Below are 23,310 nucleotides of genomic sequence, written 5' to 3'. Positions count from 1 at the left end.
ATAGTTCCCCCTTTTGAAATTAAAGGCCACAGTGTTGGGCAGTTGAGATGTTCTTCCCACCACAGGGATGTTGAATGCTATTGTATTATGGTCACTATTTCCAAGCGGTCCTGCTACAGTTACCTCTTGGACCAGCTCCTGCGCTCCACTCAGGATTAAATCTAGAGTCGCCTCTCCCCTTGTGGGTTCCCGTACCAGCTGCTCCATGAAGCAGTCGTTTAAAGTATCGAGAAATTTTATCTCTGCATTTCGTCCTGAAGTGAAATGTTCCCAGTCAATATGGGGATAATTGAAATCCCCCACTATTATTGGGTTCTTAATTTTGATAGCCTCTCTAATTTCCCTTAGCATTTCATCATCATTATTACTGTCCTGGTCAGGTGGTCGATAATAGATCCCTACTGTTATATTTTTACTAGAGCATGAAATTTCTATCCATAGAGACTCTATGGAACCTGTGGATTCGCTTAAGATTTTTACTTCATTTGAATCTACACTTTCTTTAACATATAGTGCCACTCCTCCCCCTGCACGGCCTGTTCTGTCCTTCCGATATATTTTGTACCCCGGAATGATTGTGTCCCATTGATTGCTCTCAGTCCACCAGGTTTCTGTGATGCCTATTATATCTATATCCTCCTTTATCACAAGGCACTCTAGTTCACCCATCTTATTATTTAGACTTCTGGCATTTGTGTACAAGCACTTTAAAAACTTGTCCCTGTTTATTAGCCTGCCTTTTTCTGATGTGCCAGATTCTTTTTTATGTGACTGTTTATCATCTGATCCGGCCCTTACATTATATTTCTCATTCCTCTGCTCCTGACTATAACCTGGAGATTCTCTATCATCAGACTCTCCCCTAAGAGAAGTCTGTGTCCGATCCACACGCTCCTCTGCAGCAATCGGCTTTCCCCCATCTCCTAGTTTAAAAACTGCTCTACAACCTTTTTAATGTTTAGTGCCAGCAGTCTGGTTCCACTTTGGTTTAGGTGGAGCCCATCTCTCCTGTATAGGCTCCTCCCATCCCAGAAGTTTCCCCAGTTCCTAATGAACGTGAACCCCTCCTCTCTACACCATCATCTCATCCACGCATTGAGACTCTGAAGCTCTGCCTGCCTACCTGGCCCTGCGCGTGGAACTGGGAGCATTTCTGAAAATGCCACCTTAGAGGTCCTGGATTTCAGTCTCTTCCCTAGCAGCCTAAATTTGGCTTCCAGGACATCTCTCCTACCCTTCCCTATGTCATTGGTACCTACATGTACCACGACCACCGGCTCCTCCCCAGCACTACACATAAGTCTATCTAGATGCCTCGAGAGATCCGCAACCTTCGCACCAGGCAGGCAAGTCACCATACGGTTGTCCCGGTCATCACAGACCCAGCTATCTACATTTCTAATAATCGAATCTCCCATTACTAACACCTGCCTTTTCCTAGAAACTGGAGTTCCCTCCCCCGGAGAGGCAACCTCAGTGCGAGAGGCAACCCCAGCACCATCTGGAAGGAGCATTAACCGTCGGAGAACAGACCAGTCGGAGAACAGACCAGTCTTTGTACTGGCATCATAACTACATAATCCTCCTGGAATAGTGTCATGGAGCCACAGGTCTGGTGCTTTCATATGGTTCTAGAACAGTCCTTGGGACGGACCCTTTAGAGTGTCACCTCCCTTCAGGTCACATTCTCTCTCTGGGAAAAGCCCCTTGGATTCGCCACTTCCTGGAGCTGAAGCTCGGAGCCTTCCTCACGTCTGCCTCACTCTGTGAGCTCCCCTCCCAATAAGTCCACTTGAATTGGACCCCTGGGGAAGACATGCACTCCCAAAGGGAGTGATGCACCCCTGACCTGTTTAGACTGGAGTGACTCTCAGCCAGTGCTGTAAAAGCAGAAGGGTTTATTAGATGTCTGGAACACAGTGTAGAAAGTTCTTAGTTAACGTTGAAAATAGAAAGTTACAGCATAGTCCTTCGGGGTCTGTCCAGAGCCCAGTTGGGCTCACACCCCTCTGTTGAGTCCCCTGTTTGTCCCCAGTCCAGAAGCACGTGTGTTGCTTCCAGCAGCCCACACTTTAACCACCTCTCTGGCCCCTCCTCAGTTCTTTGTTCACTTTTCCCAGGCAAGACAGGTACCCTGGCTACTCACCTCAGTTCTTTGTTCTCCAGCTGGTCGCAGCCTGCTGGCTTCTTGCAAAGGGTAGGCCCACGGGGTCGTCAGTTGCTAGGTTACAAAATGTACTGGCCATTGTCTAGGCCCAGGCAGCTGGCTGGTAGTCACTTCTGGTCCTCTGGGTCTCTGAAAATATTAAACCACCTTTTCCAACCACCTCATTAAATATGCAGCACATAGGGGAAACTGAGGCACACAATATCCATACAAAAAAATCCTACTTTGTCACAAATAGTAAGCAAGATTCTCCTTGCTATGGGCAATAAATCCCTTTCTAGCTGGTATAGGATAATTATGCCCTCAGTGACACCCTATGCAACCCCACTAATCTCAAAGGGGTTACACACACCTTAAGTCAGGGCCCATTAATCATATGTGGAATAAGAGAGGAAGGATTGTCCAGAGGTTAGGGCATAGTCTAGGACTTGGGAGCCCCAGGTTTGAATCCTTCGCCAACAGATTTTCAGTGTGACTGTGGGCAAGTCGCTTGGGCTACATCTACACTAGATGTGCTACAGCTGCGCCAATACATCTGTGCCGCTGTAACGCTTCTGGTGAAGATGCTCTAAGCTGACAGGAGAGAGCTCTCCCATTGGCTTAATTACTCCACCTCCCACGAGAGGTGGCAGCTATGTCGGTGGGAGAAGCTCTCCTGCCGACATAGCGCTGTCTACACTGGCACTTAGGTTAGTGTAATTTACGTCGCTCAGGGGTATGGATTATTCACATCCCCGAGTAACACCGAAATAAGTTCTAGTGTAGACAAGGTCTTAGCCTCTCTATGACAGACATGACAGAGACAAGGTGGGTGGGGTAATATATTTTATTGGACCAACTTCTGTTGGTGAAAGAGACAAGCTTTCGAGCTACACAGAGCTCTTCGTCAGGTCAGATAAAGCACAACAGTTCTGTTTTATGATAATTTTTGAGGTTCCAAACTTTGTTTTCGTTCTGCATTTGAACAAAAAGGAGAACTTCTGAACATTTTTGTGAAACAGAATTGTGGGGAAACCGCCGTTTTTAGAGCAAATGGCACAGGTTTTCAGTTCTCCACTGGAAATGACCGAAGAACCCACTGTGGACGTCAGCATCCTTCCCACTGAAAATGTCAAAATCACTATGTCGCTGTGAGACGTTTTGCTTCAACGAAGCAGCATTTTTTGATAAAAGAACATTTAGTTGAAAACGTTCTGACCAGCTCAAAGAGCGAGCGAGGGGAGAGGCAGTAGGTCTGCCTGGTCTTGCTGGAAAAGCAGAAAGATCCTGCATTTCAACTGGAGCAGGACTGTGTGGACCAATGCGAGCATAATGAATTGGTAGACTGAGATGTAGCCACCTCTGTTCGGAGGTGATCTGGCAGTGGTAGAAAAAGAGCAGAAAAGAAGAGAGAACAAGCAGTTGTGGTGGAAGAACAGGGAGGGATAAAGGCTTGTGAGTTAGCCGCCTAGGCAGTAACTCCAGGAAGTTGGTGAATATGGGAATGTGGGCACACAGTGGCAGCCCAAAAGACTGTTAGCCAGGGGCTTGCAGATTTATACCAACTCACAAAGTAAATGATTCTAGAGCCAGGCATGCCCTCTCCTGGCTTGAGAAGCATAGAAATGTAAGAGATTATATATATGGGTGTTTGCTGTAAAAGCCCTTGCTTTGCAAGGCCAGCCTTGAAAACTGCCTTAACTGATTGCTAGGGGTAGATGATATCCACTGATTTCCACCCCCCTACAGATCACAGGTTATTTGTGGTCTCCATACACCTGCCTAGGGCTGCCCTTTGGAGTCCACAATAAACATGGTCACAGGTCCCAAAGTTTTCAGTAAGATGCCGTTTCAGTTTGTGGGTATTGGAGGCATTGCCAGATGGCCACTGCTTGCACCAGGGCTACAGACTCCCTTCCATCTTGCAGCCTAAAGCTGAGCCAGCTCCTCTTTTGAGCAGCCCGCATGACCTCTGGCCACCAGCAGGAGAGGATGAGAGGCTATGTAGTATAGTGCAGTGGCTCTCAGCCTTTTCAGATCACTGTACCCCTTTCAGGTGTCTGGTTTGTCTTGCGCACCCCAAGTTTCACCTCACTTAAAAACTACTTACGGTACTTGCAAAATCAGGCATAAAAATACAAAAGTGTCACAGCACACTATGACCGAAACTTTGCTGACTTTCTCATTTTTACCATATAATTATAAAAATAAGTCAATTGGAATATAAATATTGTACTTACATTTCAGTGCATAGTATATAGAGCAGTATAAACAGGTCATTAGTTTGTACCGACTTCGCGAGTGCTTTTTCTGTAGCCTGTTGTAAAACCAGGCAAATGGCTAGATGAGTTGACGTACTCGCTGGAAGATCTCTGTGTACCCCCGGGATAAGAGGTTGAGACCCACTGGGCTAGTGAAGTAGGCATGGACAAAGAATAAAGCACTCCTGAAATTCAATCCCAGCTTTGACACCGACTCCTTGCCCTTGATTAGCTCACTCCTTGCCCTTGATTAGTCTTTTTGATAAAGTATGTAAGCTGCATAGATTAATAGAATTTGCAATAGCTGTAATGCAAGATACCTAGAAACTTCTAGGCCAGACATCCTGGCCTATTTCCTCTGTGACGCTGACAGCAACCTTTAAGACCCTTACTCAGAAAAGTAATAATAGGATACAAACCTACGCAAAATGTCTAGGGACCTTTTGAATGTTTACTAACCTTTCACCTAGTTAGGGTGAAAAGTGGGGTTTTTCTGCCCACAAATGTAACACGTACACCCGCAAGATGCTACATAGCTGTCATTAGTACGCACACAAAAGGTCAGCCTATGAAAACAGGTACCCTCACCTTTCCATGGGGGAAAGACAAATTTGGGCATAGGAGGAAGGATTTCTCCCTATAAAAAGGGTGACAATCCTCCATTAGGTAGGCGATACCATCTTTCTACTCTCCATCGTCTCAACTTGCTTCGAAGCCTCTTTCTCCTATGAAAGCTGTCAATACTAAGTCGTAGTATTAATTCTTTTCAAAGTTGTAAGTATGAACCAATTCTTATTTCTGCTAAAGCATCTATGCTAAGAAGGGTTTAACTCATAGCTATACTTCCTCTATCAAGGGTGTGAAAATTCACTCTAGTGCTACTGCTGCAAAGTGCATTTAGAACTGTAATATTTGTAACTTTGTAATCTCATACTGCTTTTTAACATTTTACATTTACTTCTTGTTTCATTGATTTTAAATAAAAGGTCTTTATTGACTAAATTTTGTCTCAGTCTAATTTCCTGTGATATACCCCAATCTCCTTGTATTAAATTCTGTGAAGCCTGATTCAAGACGAACTTTATTTTCTGATCACACATATTGGCGAGCCATATCCATATTATTAATATCTATTAATTATTATTAATACTACTAATTAATTAGAAAATTAATTATTAAATAAAACTAAATTAAGTGGATAAATTCCACTGTCCCTACTAACCCTCCCCAAATCAGGCTACACCGGCAAGAGCCAGTACGCCGTGCTTGACCTCATCGACTTCCACAGCTGGGATTGAAATCCTTTAAATCCTGGCCGTGGCTCTGGCGGCCGGGCCGGGGCTGGGATTTAAAGGGCTCAGAGTTCCCCGTGGCTGCGGGCAGCCCAGAGCCCTTTGAATCCCGGCTGCGGCTGGGCTGGGGCCAGGATTTAAAGGGCTCCGGGCTCCCCTCAGCGGCAGGAGCTCTGGGCCCTTTAAATCCCTGCCCCAGCCCCGCAAAGCTCGGGGTTCCCCCTGGCAGCCAGAGCCCCGGGCCCTTTAATTTGCCCCTGAGCCCCGGGGGGCTCCCAGCCACCTCTGCAGCTGGTAGCCCCTGGTTGATTTAAAGGCTTTGGGTCTCCCAGCCACAGCGGGTTCCCTAGGGCCTTTAAATCTTGAGAGGCCACGCCTCTTCCGGGTGAAGCCATGCATCTTCCGGATGAGGCCATGCCCCCTTAGGAAGTTACTTTCACCCCAGGCTGTGACCATTAAATACTGTGTTTGCTGAGTACTCTACATGCTTACATTTACCAAAATGAATAAAGAACCTTCCAGTGGCAGGGAGCAGGCAGGGTCCAAAGATTCCCTTTCCCAGATGATTTTATTTTAAATGTTTGCAGCTACCCGCAGGACCCCTCCCATCTCACCCCCACAAGCAGCTGCACTCGACTCTTGCGGCCAGAGGCAGTGGGGAGGTCTAAGGATCCCACCCATCGCAATACACGTTATTTTAAATGTAAAACATTCAGTTAGATTTGGGGGCTAGCCCAAAAAATCATCTCATTAGTCCTCCCAAAAACTTTCCTCATTGGCTCTGTGCATAGTGATGTGATCATGGAGGGCAGGATTTGGGTACATTGGCACAGCCCTCCTCTCCCGTTGCCCCCCAAATAAAAAGGTAATTTCAGCAGAAAATAACTTGGGGGAGGGAGGGAAGAACCAAGCTAACATGATCCTTTCCTAGAGAGAAAAAAAAAAAGGCTGAGATTTTTCAAAGCTGGCTTGTCGGTGGGAAGGTAGCTACACACCTTCCACCAGTGTCAATGGGAACAGTGTGCCTAAATCCCCTAGGCTGAGATTTGAAAGCCACCTATGTGTTTTCTTTCTCCACCTCTTAAGGACAAAAGCAAAATCCAGATGTCTGGAATGATCAGTGAAGAGGAATAATAATTAAGAGGCCCAGACACCCTTCACGCAACCCATTCTAGCTCTGCTACTATGTGCTAAACTGGATTATCCCAAAGTAGCGTGTGAGAAGACACTCAAATCAGTCTCTTTTCGTTAATAATGAAAATTGCTCCATTTAACAGTTTGGAAATTATGTATAGGCTCTATTACGGAAACTAAGGGAACCCCAGAAACAAGGTATTATTTCAACATAAAGTCATTTGCCTAGATCAGAAGAAACCATATATGAGGATGGATGCATACAAAACATCCACTAGGTGTCACTGATCATCTTCGAAAACACAACGAGCTAGTGTTTGTGCAGCAGCAGAGCCCCAGGTCTATTGACACAGCTGTTCTAACACAAGAGGGTGTATCGTAATGTGAACCCCAGCTAGCCTCTCTCGAGATTCCTGCCCCACAAATCTGAGTTACGCAAGGTACTGTGGCATAGTTAGAATAAGGGACAATGTTTGCAGCAACCTACACGTATTCTTTGGATAAATAAATACAAAATAAACACCAATTTATCGGTACGCCTTGGGGCCTCAGCCATCATTTCATCTGCTAGGCCCAGCCAAGGCAAATGCCTCACATGGCAGAAGTCAAGATTTCTTTTCTGGGCAGAGCAGACATTTCCCACTCTGTCTCTCTCGGACCCTCTCTCCCTGACCCCAAATGACACCCTAGTGTGTTTTGCTACCCCCTCCTCCCCACATCTCAGTGAGAATTGGATGGGGCCCTAAATCCCAGTTCTCCATATACGATGGGGCAGCATTGTACTCAGTGAATATCTATAGAGGCTGATTATTTCCTCTGGGTTTGTGCTGATGCTCTGAAACTCAGACTGCTAAACTAATGTAATCGGTTATAAAGCCAGAAGGGAGTGCTGTGTTCATCCAGTCACCGCCTGTATAACACGGGCCAGAGGCCTTCCCGGACTGGAGTCCTGTTCAAATACAGCAGATCTTTTAAAAAAAATCCCAAACTTGATTAAAAATTACCAGTGATGGAGAATGCACCACAGCCCTTGGGAAGTTGTTTCAATGGTTAATTCCCCTCGCAATTAAAAATTAGCACCTTATTTTCTGTCTGAATTTGTCCAGCTTCAATATCCAGCCATTAGATCTTGTTAGACCTTACTCTGCTAGACTGATGAGCCCATTGTACATTTTTTGCACCCAGGTAGGTGCGCCTAGGCTACGTCTACACCAAGAGCTAGGGGTGTGACTCCCAGTCCATGTACACACACTCGCGCTAGCTGGATGAGAGCTAGTGTGAATATAAACAGTAGCACAGCTGCAGCAGCATGAGTAGTGGCTGCAGAGGCACGGATTAGCTGTGCCTCCATTGCCACTGCCCACGCTCCCGAGGCTATTTACCCTCACTCATTCTCATCCAGCTAGCGCATTTGTACATGAACAGGGAGTCACACCCCTAGCTCCTAGTGTAGACATAGCCATGGACTGTGACCAAGTGACCGCTGAACCGTCTCTTTGTTAAGTTAACTAGATTGAGCTAAATTAAACAGCTGGAGTCTCTAACTGCGACACATTTTCCTATCCTTTATTTCCAATCACAGTTTGTAAAGCACTGAGATCAATGCATGAAATGCACCATATAATCCCGTAAGGTCCAGAGCTTCAAATGTATTTAGGCCCCTCACTCTCATTGCTTTCCATGGCAGTTGGGGGCTTAAATTCCTTTGAGGATCTGGGCCTCAGTGAACAGTCACAGCCAAAGTACAGTCTCAGTGAAGTTTGCCAGTCATCAACGTCTACCGCGTGCAGCTCGACGATGATTTATTTCTACTTACTAAAGCAGCTAGTCCAAGCTCTAGACTACTGTGCATTACATTTTCCTACTCCGATCGCACCTGACTTCCATTGGTAACAGCGATCAAAGAGATGAGCCTCAAAGGCATATTCTAGAATGAGTTTTGCTAGACATAATGTTAATTAAAGATATTGCAAAATCAAAATCTAAGGAAGCCTTTTCTCACATACACAGCTTGCAGTGTTCTTCTTCCAAAACAGATTGATTGGGTGATTCAGGATATATGTCTCTTTTTCAGATGAAGAGCAGATCCACAGCTGGAGTAAATTGGCGAATTGAATTCAAAGAGTGATACTGATTTACACCACCTGAGGATCCGTCCTGATAACAGTAGCGTGCCTGGCTATTGTTTTCTTACTAGCTTACATTTTGCTACCTACACTGGCAAGTTGAAAAAAATGCAGACACATACCATTTTGTAGCCACCTGGAGGAATGATCATGGAAGAGAAAACCGGTGGGAAATGAGGCAGTACCGATCTTGTAATCGAGATTGAAGAAAAACTTGGGGTGGCCTTAAAGACCAAACTATGTGTATTATATGAAGTTATTCTCTTCACTGCATCTTCTCTATCCCCATTTCTATAAGGCATCTTCCCCCACAACCCCTCTCTACTCACTCCAGCTGTCTTTCCCCCATCTATGTTACAGTTTGACACAAACACCCTCATGTTGTTCAGTCTTTCTTCTTTGGCCAAACACTTACCAATCAGAGATTGCAGATGGCTTGTTGGATGTTTTTAGAGACAGTGTAGTAACTGCCACAGCTGCTACAGAATTCCTCCTTGCCATGCCTGGTGGCACTACTGATTTCTTCTGGGGAAGAGTGAAACTGACTGACTTTTTGCCTTTCAGTGCTGCTGCTGCTTTAATAGGCTTTGAGATGCAGCTCTATTGTCCTCCCACATCCAGATCCTTGAAAATCTTGGCGCCCTTCATCAAGAAGTAGCTCAGCAGTGCTCCTTCACCCTCCCTACTAGACTCTATTCCAGATTCCTGTGCTATATTTGCCAAGTATCTTAGACATTTACAGTATGCTTATCAGCATTAATATAGGCGCTTTCTCACTCTGCGATGTGGCACATCCCCACCATCCTCTCCCTCTCAAAAGGGAACTACTTCTAGGGACATGAAAGGGAGAATCCTTGGTTCTAACATGGCAGCCAAAGAAGCCCCTGGGGGTGGGGTAGGACAGAGGATGTACGAGATTATAGAATGACAATGCAAACAGTACGCCTGTTTAGTAAGAAACACAGTGGTTGAAAGTTTCTCTCTGGGTGTGCTGCCCTAAACTATTAACAATTAACGCCACCACCTTTCATCCAGTATTTCAAAACACTTTGCAAGCAAGCCAGCCAGCCAGCCGTACAACCCTCCCTCTCGAGTAGACAATGCTGACTCCATTTTATAGATGGGGAAACTGAGGCACAAAGTGCTTCTGCATAAAATGTTCAAAATTATCTAGGTCTTTAGGAACTAACGATATTTAGGAATGTTTGAAAATTGAATGAGTGAGTTAATGAAAGAAATGAAGATGACACCTAGAACTCTTTGCGCCTTGTCCCATGCTCTAACCATTGGAAGACACTGCCTTGATTATTTTTCACTTAACAACGGAAAGACACATTGAAAGGTTTTTTTGTAATGGCCTCTAAATTTACAGCTGCCCATGTTTGCAGGTAAACAACAGATGAATGCTGCAGCCCAGTAGCTAGCTCACCTAGCCACACAAATATCACATGCAAAGGCTGCTCATCTGAAGTGGCGGGTGTGGGATAGGAGAGGGGGGTAGTGAACAGAGGCTGCCTTTGCATAACTGGACCCATGAATTTAGACCCTGGTTAGACCCTTTAGAAAAGATGGCCCTCAATGTATTTTTCTCCCCCATTAATTTAATGAAAACAAGATGTGCAGACTGCCTTTTTCAAATGTTGTTTTCTTGTACAGTGGGTAAAACTTAATGCTAACTGCCCACCTAGCAAAAAGACCTGATCATTCAGCGGCATTGCTGGACTTTGGAGCAGCACGTTCCTAGTAGATTAACCACTGGTCTTTGGGAACCCTGTTCTGCTTCTGCTCAGTCCCCTATTTAAAGGCAGGCATAGCTCCTCTTTAAAAATGACACTGGAATTACCCTTTTACTCCAACAATACCAGGCTTGGAATGATCTGACCGATCAGGCATCAAGGAATCTGTCAAATTTAATCTGGGTTGAAGGAGCATATTCTCCAGCACTCTTTCAGTCTGAACTCATTTAAACCTGTGCAGCCTCACTGAGATCAAACAGGACCACTCAGGTTGGTCAAGGGAAGAGTTTGCCAGTTCCCAGCTGACCTCCTTTCCAACTTGCAATTTTTCAAATAGCTTTGAGCTGATTTACATAATTACCGTTCCAACGCTCAAAACATGCAGGCTCATTCATTCAGGAAGATCCCTTAAACCCTACTGGGTGGAAGGATGGTCAGCTCACAAAGGGAGGGCGCCAAAGGGGATGGAAAATAGCAGGGATCAGGGCATGGCTTGGAAAACAAGGAAATATCTTTAAGCAATTAGCTCCTGTTTAATGTTTGCAAACAGGGTCCCTCAGAGCACACTGCAAAAGCAAAGCTCCTGCAGTCATGGTATTTTCATACATACTTTATCTAAATAGTTATATTTCAGCAGCTGGCACGTATACGAAATGACACACCTGCAACACAAGTGATTATTAGAGATAGTGAAAGCACGGCACTGATAGCTCTGGCTTTTAGGGCAGGATTAAGATAATTTGGGGACATAGACACACAGGAACATACAAGGGTTCCATACCATGGCTCCAGTCCTCCACTGTGGCCCCTCCCCTCACTTCGGGTAGCAGAGATGCTCCTCCCCCCCTCCTTCCAGAGAAGCAGGCGCAGTAGTCTGGGGCCTTCATTTCTTTCTCTACTGGGAGCAGCAGAGGTCTCCTCTCTCCTTCACCCCCCACCCTCATTTTACCTACCCCAGTGGCACTCTTCTGCTGAGTGGTGTTGTTGGGATCTGACAGAGCAGTGGATCCTTTAACACCCCATTAAAATGCATGGGACAGTTCACCGCACAGAGCTATATGTGAAAGGTTGGGGCAGGTCACACATTGCACTTGTACCTTGCTCTGAACCTCTTTGTGGCAGGTTTAAATCAAATTCTGAGGCCACTATTTTAAGGACGTTATTTTACATCAGGAAGAGTTTTTCATACCTGATCCTTCAGGTTTTATCTTACTCTAAGTCTAAGTGAAGGGGTTTAAAATGAAACAGTCAACAAACACGTGTAAAGGCAGTCTCTAACAAAGACCCTCTTATGAACCAGTATTTCATGTTTAAGACTGGTGAACAGATTAACAAGGAATACTGTAAATACATCAGAAATACAAATGATGAAGTTAAAATAACTTGTGATAACTAGTTGGCCCACTCAAAACATTCACCTTTGTGTAGTATAGTATAGCTGGATCGGCAACCTTTGGCATGTGGCCCGTCAGGGAAATCCGTTGGCAGGCTGGAACAGTTTGTTTACCTGCAGCGTCTGCAGGTTCGGCAGATTGCAGCTCCCACTGGCTGCAGTTCTCTGTTCCAGGCCAATGGGGGCTGCGGGAAGCGGCGCGGGCTGAGGGATGTGCTGGCCGCCGCTTCCTGCAACCCCCAATGGCCTGGAAGGGTGAACCGCAGCCAGTGGGAGCTGCGATCGGCCGAACCTGCGGATGCTGAAGGTAAACAAACCGGGCTACGTGCCAAAGGTTGTGTGCCAAAGGTTGCCGATCCCTGGTATAGCCCCTGGAGGCAGCAGTCACTAGAGGGCAACATAACATATTGTAGGGCACTTCTTGACTTCAATGCAAAGCCTGAAATACACGAAAAAACACAACACTATAGTACTCCCAACACATAGATTCTTTAAATTCTTAAAATTTAATTTGAATAAACAACTTTGTTTAATATTTTTACTTTATAACAACTTTCCTTTAGCTCACATGACATATACATTATAAATGTTATCACCAGAAGATATGAACAAGGATATTTGACCATAAAATATCGAACCCATGCAGTATACTAGGTAGCTTGCATTTCTTAGCGGAACAGTAACACTGGCCAGACTTTTCAAGAATTCCATGAATTTCCCAGACTAATGGCTGTCTATACAATTCCCCAATTAAAAAAATTAAGATTGCAAGATTCCTTATTAATATTTTATGATTACTTTGCTATTACTGTACACAAAACTCCAAAACAATGCCACAAGTGATATTTACATACAGTATTACAAAAATGACACAAAAGCTGAACTTTTCAATGGGAATTGAGCAGCCAAATCTCCTACGTGGCTTTGAGAAGCCCAGCTAAACGTGTAAGGTAACCCAGTACGTTCCTGAGTGAATGATCACTTTAATATCGTTCTCGCTTGCAGACATGTCATGCTTTAAATAGTGCAGTGATTCCCTTCAAAGGGAGTTGTGCAAACCTACTGTGGGATGTGTCGTTTTGTTTTCCATTCCCTTTGGCTACAGATGGCCCAGTCAGCCTGGTTTAACTATTTACATGCAGTCTGCTCGCTTGCTTTATTTTAGAGGATTAAAGATCAGGCTATTGCCTACCTCTTTTCCTTGAATCTGGGTATGTTTGACATCACGACTGAGGCAATTGGAGGCAGTTCAGTTTTGATCTAAATCATATAGCCCATTCATGACAGAAACCAGAGGAAAAAAGAAGTTCCCCAGAGTGTCAGCAATCATTTGGATGGGACTGCATGCACTTTGGGGGGCAAACCTGCCTTACTTCCCCTCGGCTGCACCCACACAAATCTAAAAGCAACAGAAAAAGTGTCGTTTTGCAGAGACGAGATGCAGGCAATCTGTACACCAGGTACAGAGTCTCCAATATGCTGCAAAGCTGTGCTCTGCAAGGCTGCTAAGACCATGACAATGCAGAGGGTTTGTTTGTTTTTGGAGGGGTGTATTGTGCCACCACTAAATCAATGATTTAATATGCTGGGCAATGTCCCCCCATTCCACAATGCTACTGTAACATGAGGCTAAGGCTTCAGGCATGAAGGGACAGCAGATTTCTTCCTTCTTTAAACAGTCCTATGCATAGTCAGTTTACTTTGACTAGTTTGGAGGATGCTGAAAACACGGCTGAGCTATAATCAATCTTTAGCAGACACACAGGAACAATTTTCACAATGTAATAACCCACTATAAATTAGAAAGTAAGCTTTGATCCAGTGAGCACTTAACCACTGCTTAAATTTACACAGGTGGGACTATCCCCCTTATGCAGAATGTTAAGCATGTGTGCAAATCCTTGCAGGAATAGGGCCTAAATATGTCAGTTTGAGTCATTAATGGCAGGCAGTTTATTCTGGGTTTGAAGGGGGATTTGGCGCTCTCCAAATAGATAGAGTGATCCAAAACATAACTTTATTGATGTCAAGTAAAACAATAATAGTAGAATTATAGAAATGTAGGGCTCAAGAGGTCATCTGGTAGAGAGGTTCTCAAACTGGGGGATGCACTCCTGTGGGCGGGGGCAGAATGTATTCTGGGGAGCATGAGATGCTTTAGGGGAAAAAAAACTTACTGTGCCCGTTTAGAGCTGGGTGGCTGGAGAGTGGTGGCTGCTGAGAGCAGCACCATCAGCAGGAGCAGCACGGAAGTAAGGGTGGCAGTGCCATCCCATGCCACACTTACTTCTCTGCTGCTGGCAGAGCTGGGAGTCCGGCCAGCAGCCGCTGCTCTCTGCTCTGCCTTTGGAGCTGGGCTGCAGGAGAGTGGTGACTGCTGGCCAAGCACCCTGTAGGGGAGGCATACACTACAGACACAAAGAATGGAGGAGCAATCAAATAAATTTGAGAATCACAGATCTAGTGCATCACTCCACACTGAGGCAGGATTAAGAATACATAGATCAGCCCTTACTGGTGTTTGTCTAACCAGTTCTTAAGAACCTCCAATTACGGGGATTCCACACCTCCACTATTAATCTGTTTCAGTACTTAACTATCCTTACTGTTAGAAAGTTCTAGTTGCAAAGTTTTTCCTAATATCCAACCTAAATTTCCCTTCTGTGGAAGGACACCACAGAATTCATGACTTCCAAAGGGCTAGCCTATCCACTTCCTATGGCACCGGGTATGGAAAAACCGACATATGCTGTGTGTTTGCTATACAAGCACATTGCACAAAGAAGTGAGCTATCGCTTGGTATCCATTCTTGAATGAAGTACTGTTTAAGAAAAGGACTCCATCCCTATAAAGTTACAAAATTATGTGGAACCTTCTGTTCCAGTCTAGACTGAGAGAACTACAAGAAATCTATTGCTGTCGCTCTGTTTCCTCAAACCCTCTTTATGGGAAGCAGAAAGGTGGGGTGGCGGTGGTGAGAGAAAACCTAGTACAGTAATTGTGCAAGAGAGACAAGGTGGGTGAGGTAATAACTTTCATTGGACCTACACCTGTTGGGGAGCGAGACAAACTTCCAACAGAAGTTGGTTCAGTAAAAGATATTACCTCAGCCACCTTGTCTCGCTACGACACTGCATACAGTAACTGTGCAATGCACTGTGTAAAAATTACATTTATCCATACAAAGTAACCATCAGTTTCCATTTACAAGTAATGCAAGAAACAGCAGACACAGAACAAGTAGTTTTCTCTTATTTACTCTTGGGGTTCTTCAACTGACCATATCGGACCAAAAATAAGTTTGTCCTGAAAACAGAAGCATAAGAAAAATTTTACCTCGTGTGTTAAGATTTACAGCCAAATCCTGCTCCAGGGTGCACGTCTCCAGACCTAGTAGCTGGGAATCTAATGGTTGTCCTTCCCAGGAGATTTTATTTGTGATAGGTAACCTCATCTCAGTAGATCTCAAAAAGGGAAGAATACAACCTTAGCCATTAGTAAATATGCCAATCCCTCATGATTGCAAAGGATGATCAAAGCCATTTTCTTTAAAGAATGCAAGCTCCAATCCTCAACGCTATCTAGGCACCTACCTCCCACTGATTTCAATGGGAGTTAGGCACCTAAATAGCTTTGAGGTTCTAGGCCCTATTCCCTATCAGGAGCAGATTCTGCCATGCTTACATTGAGTACTCCATGGGTATTTCAGCGGGATTGCTGGTAGAGTACTCTACCAGTGTGGCAGAATCTGGCCTTCAAAGCATATGAGATGCTAATTCTTTCTGTAGGATTTCAACAATAACTCATACCAAATCCCAATTTAAATTTTTTTGTCCAGGGAACACTAGGTTGGATAATCTAGACACAGAGAAGCTGCTTACTAGTAACGAGGCTGTTGTATTTGCATTAAAATGAGATGTGGCTGTCGGAGAGGACCCTATTTTGTACAGTGCTTTTGCTATAAACAGAAATCATCTCACTCTAATGAGGTTTCCAATCCAGTTTTGGCATGAAGATTTAAAACCCTTTTGCATTTCAGAAGCATTTTATTTCAGTTTCCTTAGAGAGGAGCCACTGCTGGATTTAAGCAGCAAATGGAGAGTCACATTTGGTTATAAATTAGAGATGGTGTGCTGGGAAAAAAATCGCTCTGACGTTAACTACAGGGCAAGACACAGGAAGAACAGAATATAATTAAAGCACTTTCCAACTTGGAGGTAGGCACAATGCTGGATCAGTGTGCAGCTCTGGCAGCAGAGCTGTGGGTTGTGCTCACTGACGACATTATCATGGCAATTCTACAGGAAATGCTGCAAACACTCACACAGTTTTTCCTATAATAAGATTTCCTGACCTTGTGGCTATTAGATCAAAACAGACATGAGAGATGATGGGGCAGATGGAAGAAAAAACATCTAAACATACTGCTCTGCCGGGTAAGGGCAAATGATGTTATTTCATTTACACAGAATCTTTATTCATGTCCATCTTATGTTATATATTTAAATAGACCTGTGATCCACTCCGGACCTTGCTGTATGTGTATGTAAATGAGGAGCTCCTCTGGTGAAGTTAAGGTAGTTACACCACTGAAAACACAGAGTTTTTGAAATGTAATAGACAAACAATGCTGTCTAGTTAGGGCTGGCTTCTGCTCCCATCCACTGCAATGGAAAAACTCCGACTGACATCAGTAGGGGGAGAAATGGTGTCCCTTTGGGCCCTATTTCAGCCCTTCCTCAATTGGTCACAAATATTTTGAGGGTGCCAAAGGGGGTCTGTTATTCAGAAATCTGGTTCTGTGTCCCCCTCTCCTCCCCAGGCCCGCTATTGCCTCTAGTGAAATTTGTCTCGGAAGGAAACAATGTATTACAAGATCAGTTGTTTCTAAGAGGATAATGCAGGCTGTTCTCTTTGGAGTAAGATGATCAGACTGAAGAGTCCAATGAATTCTTAGGTATAAACTATCCTGTTGTTACTACCTTCTTAGGGGGCTCTGAAACTCAGATACTGGGAAAAAATTACAGATTTTCTGGTAAAAGCCCCAACTCAGGAAGGCACTTAAACACAGGAGTAATCTCATTGGCATCAATGGAACTACTCCCATGAGTAAGGCTAGGCCCATGCTTACAGCCCTTGCTGGATCAGGGCCATAGCCATTGGTGGGCACGCAGGGCCCATGAATATTGACTGGTGTATGTGACAGGATAGTCAAATACCTGAAGAGGCTGCCAGGTTTCTACTGGGTGGCTTTTTCCCCCTCTTCCTTCAGGGTTTAGTTTATAGGTTTGGGAGATTACAGCCCAAATACCCACACACCAGGGAACCAGGTATTGTTTACAAGAGGACACTAAGGACTGCACCAAGTGAGCCCAGTAAGGCCACAGGAAACTGTTCAAATAGTAGGAAGAGGAGATCACACAGTCAGTAAGGAGGTGGGGCGGGAGTGGTGGGGTGGTGAAGAACTAGCCAGTAGGTGCTAACTAAGACCTGCCTAATCAAACTGTTAATGTCGACAACCCCTGGGATGTGTTTTGACTGGTTAGTTAGTTGGTTATTGCTGCTCCAGCCTTTTTCCCCTCCCAAGCTGATTGACTGGAACACTAGTGTTATATAAGCCAACCCATTCATCCAGGTCCTTTGCCATAGGGGGTCATGCATGGGATGTCACTTAGGTTCTAAATGGGAAAAAGTCCACTTTGCATTAGATAAGGGGAAGGTATAAATCAAAGCATTGGAGATTACTGTCAAAAACTAAACAGCCCAGGACCTTTGTACAACTTCTTACCACTCTTTGGGTGGTGGTGGGGACATCTACCCATCAAGATGTCAGAAGAGATGCTTGCTGGGGGTGCTGGAGGAGCTTGACCATGGATCTTGTCTATCCACCCTTAGGTACAGAGCAGAAGTTAAGGATTGGGATGAAGTATAAACCCTGAATCCTCTAGGGGCAGCTGCTAAACCAGAGACAAGATTGTTCGGTGACCCACCTGACCAAGGGCAATACTAAAGTGGCTTGCTGCTCAGTGGGCTGGGACAGAAGGGAGGCAGCAGACAGATGACACTCCACAGGCTGACAAGTTCCAGAGATTTCAGGAAGATCAACAGAACAGGGAGGGCCCAGCCACATGAAGAAAGGGCTGCAATGTTCAAGACTCTTAAAGAGATGGAGTCCTAGCAGATTCCAGTGTGGAAAGGCCCTGAGATGACACACCTGATGCCAGGAGACAATACAGGACCTTATATTACCACATTGGAAAGAATGGGCCCCACCATATGGGTGGCCATAAGGGCAGGGGGTTCTGAGACTTGTCCCATTTTTCAGAAAGATGGGACTGGGCAGAGACTGCTCTAAATGTGGTGAAACAGGACGTGCATATAGGTTTTGCCCTAAGATGCAACCATAGTCCAGGGGTAGTCCTAGAAATCTGTTCTCTGGGGGTGGGAAATTTCACAGTTAGGGGTTTGTCTACACAGGACCTTTTACCAATTATATTGGTATAATTATACCAGTATAGTTAAACCACCATAGTTATACCAGTACAATTCCCCCTGGGGAGACTTATTTCAGAATGAGAGGCTTTTTAAAAAAATATTAGATTAGCTTCATCCCTTTCTAATGGGACATAAGCTCCCATAAACCCAAAAATCCCACTCTTATTCCACCCAGGGAGTTATACAGGCATAACTATAGTGATTTAAATCCACACCTTAGCTTATATTGGTATAACTTTCCTGTGTAGACAAGCCCTAAGACTGGGGTACTTGAGAGTGAACCATGAAAGACTCTAGAATCAGAAACACACAAAGCCAATACCTGTTACTATGATTAACTGTGTCCATGGGGATACAAAGGACTATCAAGGAATGGCTGTTAAGTTAAAATTGATGGGCAAAACATTCCCGTGAAGGTGGAGCCAGTGAAGAGATCGCCCTACCAAGCAGTTTGGGGAAGGATCTCCCCAGTTTCTTTTGTACTCTGGAGTAGGTCATAAGAGAACCCACCCACTGTAGCCGTCACTACTTGTAGCCAGGTTCAGGAACAGAAACACCCCAGGCGGGAAGAAGGAGCAGGAGGAAAGAAGACTCCTACTGACATCAATGAGTGCAGGATTGGGCCCAAAATGCAAAAACAAACAAACAACCTCCCCCTCAAATCTTATTTTCAGTCCTGTCTCCCTGTACTTCCCACACATGCTTTAGCCTGACACCAACTCTTGATGTGTTAAGAAAGACTTGCGCAAGTTTTTCAAGATTTTACCCACAGAAGAAACAATATGTGATCAAGCCACCTTAGAAAATCTTACAGCACTTCATGTTAAAATACATATTTTCAGCCATAAACAAAAACACGTCATGCAGCTTTGATTATTATTTCTGAAGTCCCTGTCAAATATGCTGGACTATTTCAGTTTCCCTGGCTATACCAAAACTAAACAAACTTCCCTGGAAAGGAAAGAATTATGTAAATCTGAAAAACCTACTTGGTACTTCAAAAGCTTGATAGTTCTGCTATCCCACAGAGTCAAAGGGTCATTGTTTGAAGCCTACCCTTGCTCAATATAACAATGATAACAGACAGTTTCCAGAGCATGGCAGTCAGGAAACCTTGCAAGGTTTTCAATACACACAAACTGAACCAGCTAGTGATGAGCCTTGTAGGGACAGTGCCCATGTACTCATGTAGTATAAAGAATACAGATGGGAATGGACAATCCTGACACAAAAGATCAGGTCCATTTCTTAGTAAGGCTTTGGTTTTTTTAAGTGTCATTCTTAAATGAACCAGTAAAAAGAGATAGAATTACATCCTTTAAACTGCTGTGTTCCTCTACACCAATATAAAACACAAATACACAAACATGGCTTAAGAGCTATAATTGCTTAGGATATCCTTTTAAGGTGTGTATTAAAAACATTCATACCCAAATGATAAATATTTTAAAAGAAGCATTTACAAAAATAAATGATCCATTTCCATAAGTTCATATAGAGTTGACCATTTGAAAGCACCTTGAAGTAGCATATTTACTGCTAAAGCCGTTAACTAAATCTTTGGTATAATATAAAGTGTCTGTATATATATTTGTTTTTCCATTGGCAGGTATACAGTACAGAAGACTGAAGAAGCAGCTTTTCCTTAATTTTTCCTTGATGTATCTTCCATGTATACCATACAAATATTTCTAACATGTCTTCCTATGATAATAGGAGAAAATCCCAATATTTTCTTGGCTCCTCCTATAACTTTTGGATCTAAAACAAAAACAAAAAGGTAGGAGTGAAAAAAGAAAGTGAACTAATCAATTGATAAGTACAGTTTTAATAAACAGTGTTTTGCAAAGATTCTTTACAAAAATGCTTCTGGGGGAAAGTTGTTCCTTTAAGTACTTTGTAAATTAACGGAACTGAAAGCCTAGCTAGGGGACCTTTGATTTGCAGAAGCAATTTAACAGGGAGTAGTTCAGAATCTCAAATTAAAAAAAGATATGTATGGATCACTTTTGACACACGTTCAATATTTATCACAATGATTTCTTTGGCTTAAGTTGTCCATGAGCTGGTGTTTGTCAACAGCTCTAGAGCTCTGAGGAAGGAATAAAGAACACTGTGTTCAATTGAAGCTAGAATGGGAGGGATTCAAGGAAGCAGAATCATAGAAATCTAGGGCTGGAAGGGACCTTGAAAGGTATTCAGATCCAATCCCCTTCACTGAGGCAGGACCAAGTAAACCTAGTAAACACCATCCCTCACAGGTGTTTGTCCAAAAAACAAACTGTTCTTAAAAACCTCCAATGATGGGGATTTTACAACCTCCCTCGGAAGACTGTTCTAGAGCTGAACTACCCTTTTAGTTAGCAAGTTTTTCCTAATATCTGACCTCAATCTCCTTTGCTGCTGATTAAGCCCATTGCTTTTTGTCCTACCTTCAGTGGACATGGAGAACAATTGGTCACAGTCCTCTTTCCAACAGTCCTTAACATACTGGAAGACTGTTATCAAGTCCCCACCTCAGTCTTCTTTTCTCAAGACTAACCATGCCCAGTTTTTTTAACCTTTCCTCATAGGCAGGGCCGGTGCAACCATTTAGGCGACCTAGGGAGCTGGGATTTGGGGGGCGCCATTTTCCTCGGCAACAACCACAATGGCCGGATCTTCGGCTGCCCCGGTTGCCTCCGGCATTTAGGTGGAGGGAGCTGGGGCAGGGGAGCACAGGGAGGGCCGCCTGCAGCAAGTAAGGGGGGGGGCGGCACGCAGGGTAACTCCCCGCCCCAGCTCATCCCTGCCCCGCCTCCTCCCTGAGCATGCCGTGGCTACTTCACTTCTCCCGCCTCCCAGGCTTGTGGCGCCAATCAGCTTAGGCGCCGCAAGTCTGGTAGGCGGGAGAAGTGAAATAGCGATGGCGTGCTCGGGGTGCTCATACGTGGAGCAGGGGTGAGCTGGGGTGGGGGGTGGAGAGCTGCCGTGGGGGGGGGGCGTGCCTCAGGGCAGAGTGGGGGAGCTGCCGTGGGGGGGGCACCTCAGGGCACGGGTGTGGAGAAGGGCGCAAGGTGGAAGTTTTGCCTAGGGCGCGAAACATCCTTGCACCGGCCCTACTCATAGGTCAGGTTTGCTAAACCTTTTCTCATTTTTGTTGCTGTCCTCTGGACTCTCTCCAATATGTCCACATGTTTCCTAGAGTGGCACCCAGAATTAAACACAATACTTCAGCTGAGGCCTCCCCAATGCTGAGTGGAGTGGGACAATTACCTTCTTTGGCTTACATCCAGCACTCCTCTTAATACGTCCCAGAATGATAGCAGGCTTCTTTGCAACTGAATCACATTGATGACTCATATTCAAATTGTTATATGTGCACTCTGGTGCTGTGGCAGGCAACCAGCATTTGCCCACTGTAATGAGCAGTGTTAACCAAAAAAACAAAGAATTTCCTCCAAAAGAAAAAGATGAACATCCTCATGGTAAATACACAAAGCTCAAATTATGACTTAATTTGCCAAGATTATTATGGCCCAAGCAGTATCTTCCTCAGGAGAAGCAAATAAAGTTGAAACAACAAAGAGTCTTTGTGGCACCTTAGAGACTAACAAATTTATTTGGGCATAAGCTTCCGTGGGCTAAAACCCACTTTTCATATGCTGCGTATTTATACCTCCCTACTGCATGTTCCACTCCATGTATCTGATGAAGTGTGTTTTAGCACACAAAAGCTTATGCCCAAACAAATTTGTTAGTCTCTAAGGTGCCACAAGGACTCCTTTTTGTTTTTGCTGATGCGGACTAACACGGCTACCACTCTGAATAAAGTTGAAATACTTTAAGGGTGGGATTCACACGCCCTGTCATGGCCCCTTAGCCCCACTCAGGTGGCAGAAAGAGGCCATAATCCAGACTTAGATCCATTACACCAATCGTCCACTGGCATAGGGTCCATTAATGTAACAGCTCTAAGTGGTGTTGCGGTGGGCCCTCAGAATCAGGGCATTGTTACCAGCCCCTTAATTCCACCTCCTGCCAGCATCCACACACATATAGCCCTGCATGGAGCAGAGCTCCAGTGTCAGGAGAATCTGCCAGTATTTATTTTTAATCGTTAGATGCTTAGATACCAGGTGATGGGTGTTGTATTAGGTCATACATTGACAAATATTTATATACACCTTATTTACAATTGATTTTTCAACATACTTTAAAGAGAACCTTGTCAAATATCAATGTGCCCCAATACCTATTTCTTTAGATGTCATATTGTTGGGAATCTTTTATACTGCGGGGAAAAAGGATTAAATCAGCTATCGAATGGGTGCCCAGTTCTCCAACCCTTCCCATGCCGTGTAGGACTCATTCACACCACTTGAAGCCAATGGATTACTCACATTAGCATTAGTCATCTTGAGTAAGGGCTGAAGAACAGAGCCCTGGGCGATGCACAAGTCCTTAATTCTCATAACAAGCAGGCCTACTGATTTACTGAAGGGGACTTGAACAGGGTGGAGGGGGTGGGCGGGTGGTGTTTATTCATGAGCCATTAAAAGGTGCATGCCATTAGGGAGGACATCTAGGAAAACTACTCTGCATGCAAATGGTACAGATCACAAGAATAAAAATGATTTTTTCTATGTAAGTCAGGTATTTGTACTGATCATATGCTGAAGGTCCAGACAGAAATAAAAAAGAATTCCCTCCTTGTGATTAAATAACTGAGAGTGCAGGCACTGAT

At 44.4% G+C, this 23,310-nt stretch overlaps 2 protein-coding genes across 8 annotated transcripts in view; one reads left to right on the top strand and one right to left on the bottom strand.

The window, feature by feature from the left end:
- NINJ1 (ninjurin 1) overlaps positions 1-23,310 on the top strand; it is a 94,099-nt gene that overhangs the window by 61,029 nt on the left and 9,760 nt on the right. The window lies entirely within an intron of this gene.
- Positions 19,967-23,310, bottom strand: part of CARD19 (caspase recruitment domain family member 19) — a 44,709-nt gene continuing 41,365 nt past the window's right edge. For all 7 annotated transcript variants that reach the window (XM_045022713.1, XM_045022714.1, XM_045022715.1 and 4 more), the window contains one exon: positions 19,967-20,345. In XM_045022713.1, coding sequence (XP_044878648.1) covers positions 20,230-20,345 — 116 coding nt within the window. In that variant the 3' untranslated portion in view covers positions 19,967-20,229. The remainder of the gene's footprint in view (positions 20,346-23,310) is intronic.

The sequence above is a fragment of the Mauremys mutica genome, chromosome 7 (assembly GCF_020497125.1).
Source record: "Mauremys mutica isolate MM-2020 ecotype Southern chromosome 7, ASM2049712v1, whole genome shotgun sequence".
NCBI lineage: Eukaryota > Metazoa > Chordata > Testudines > Geoemydidae > Mauremys > Mauremys mutica.
The sequence above is the reverse complement of the archived record's forward strand: the minus strand, read 5'-3'. Positions and strand labels throughout refer to the sequence as shown.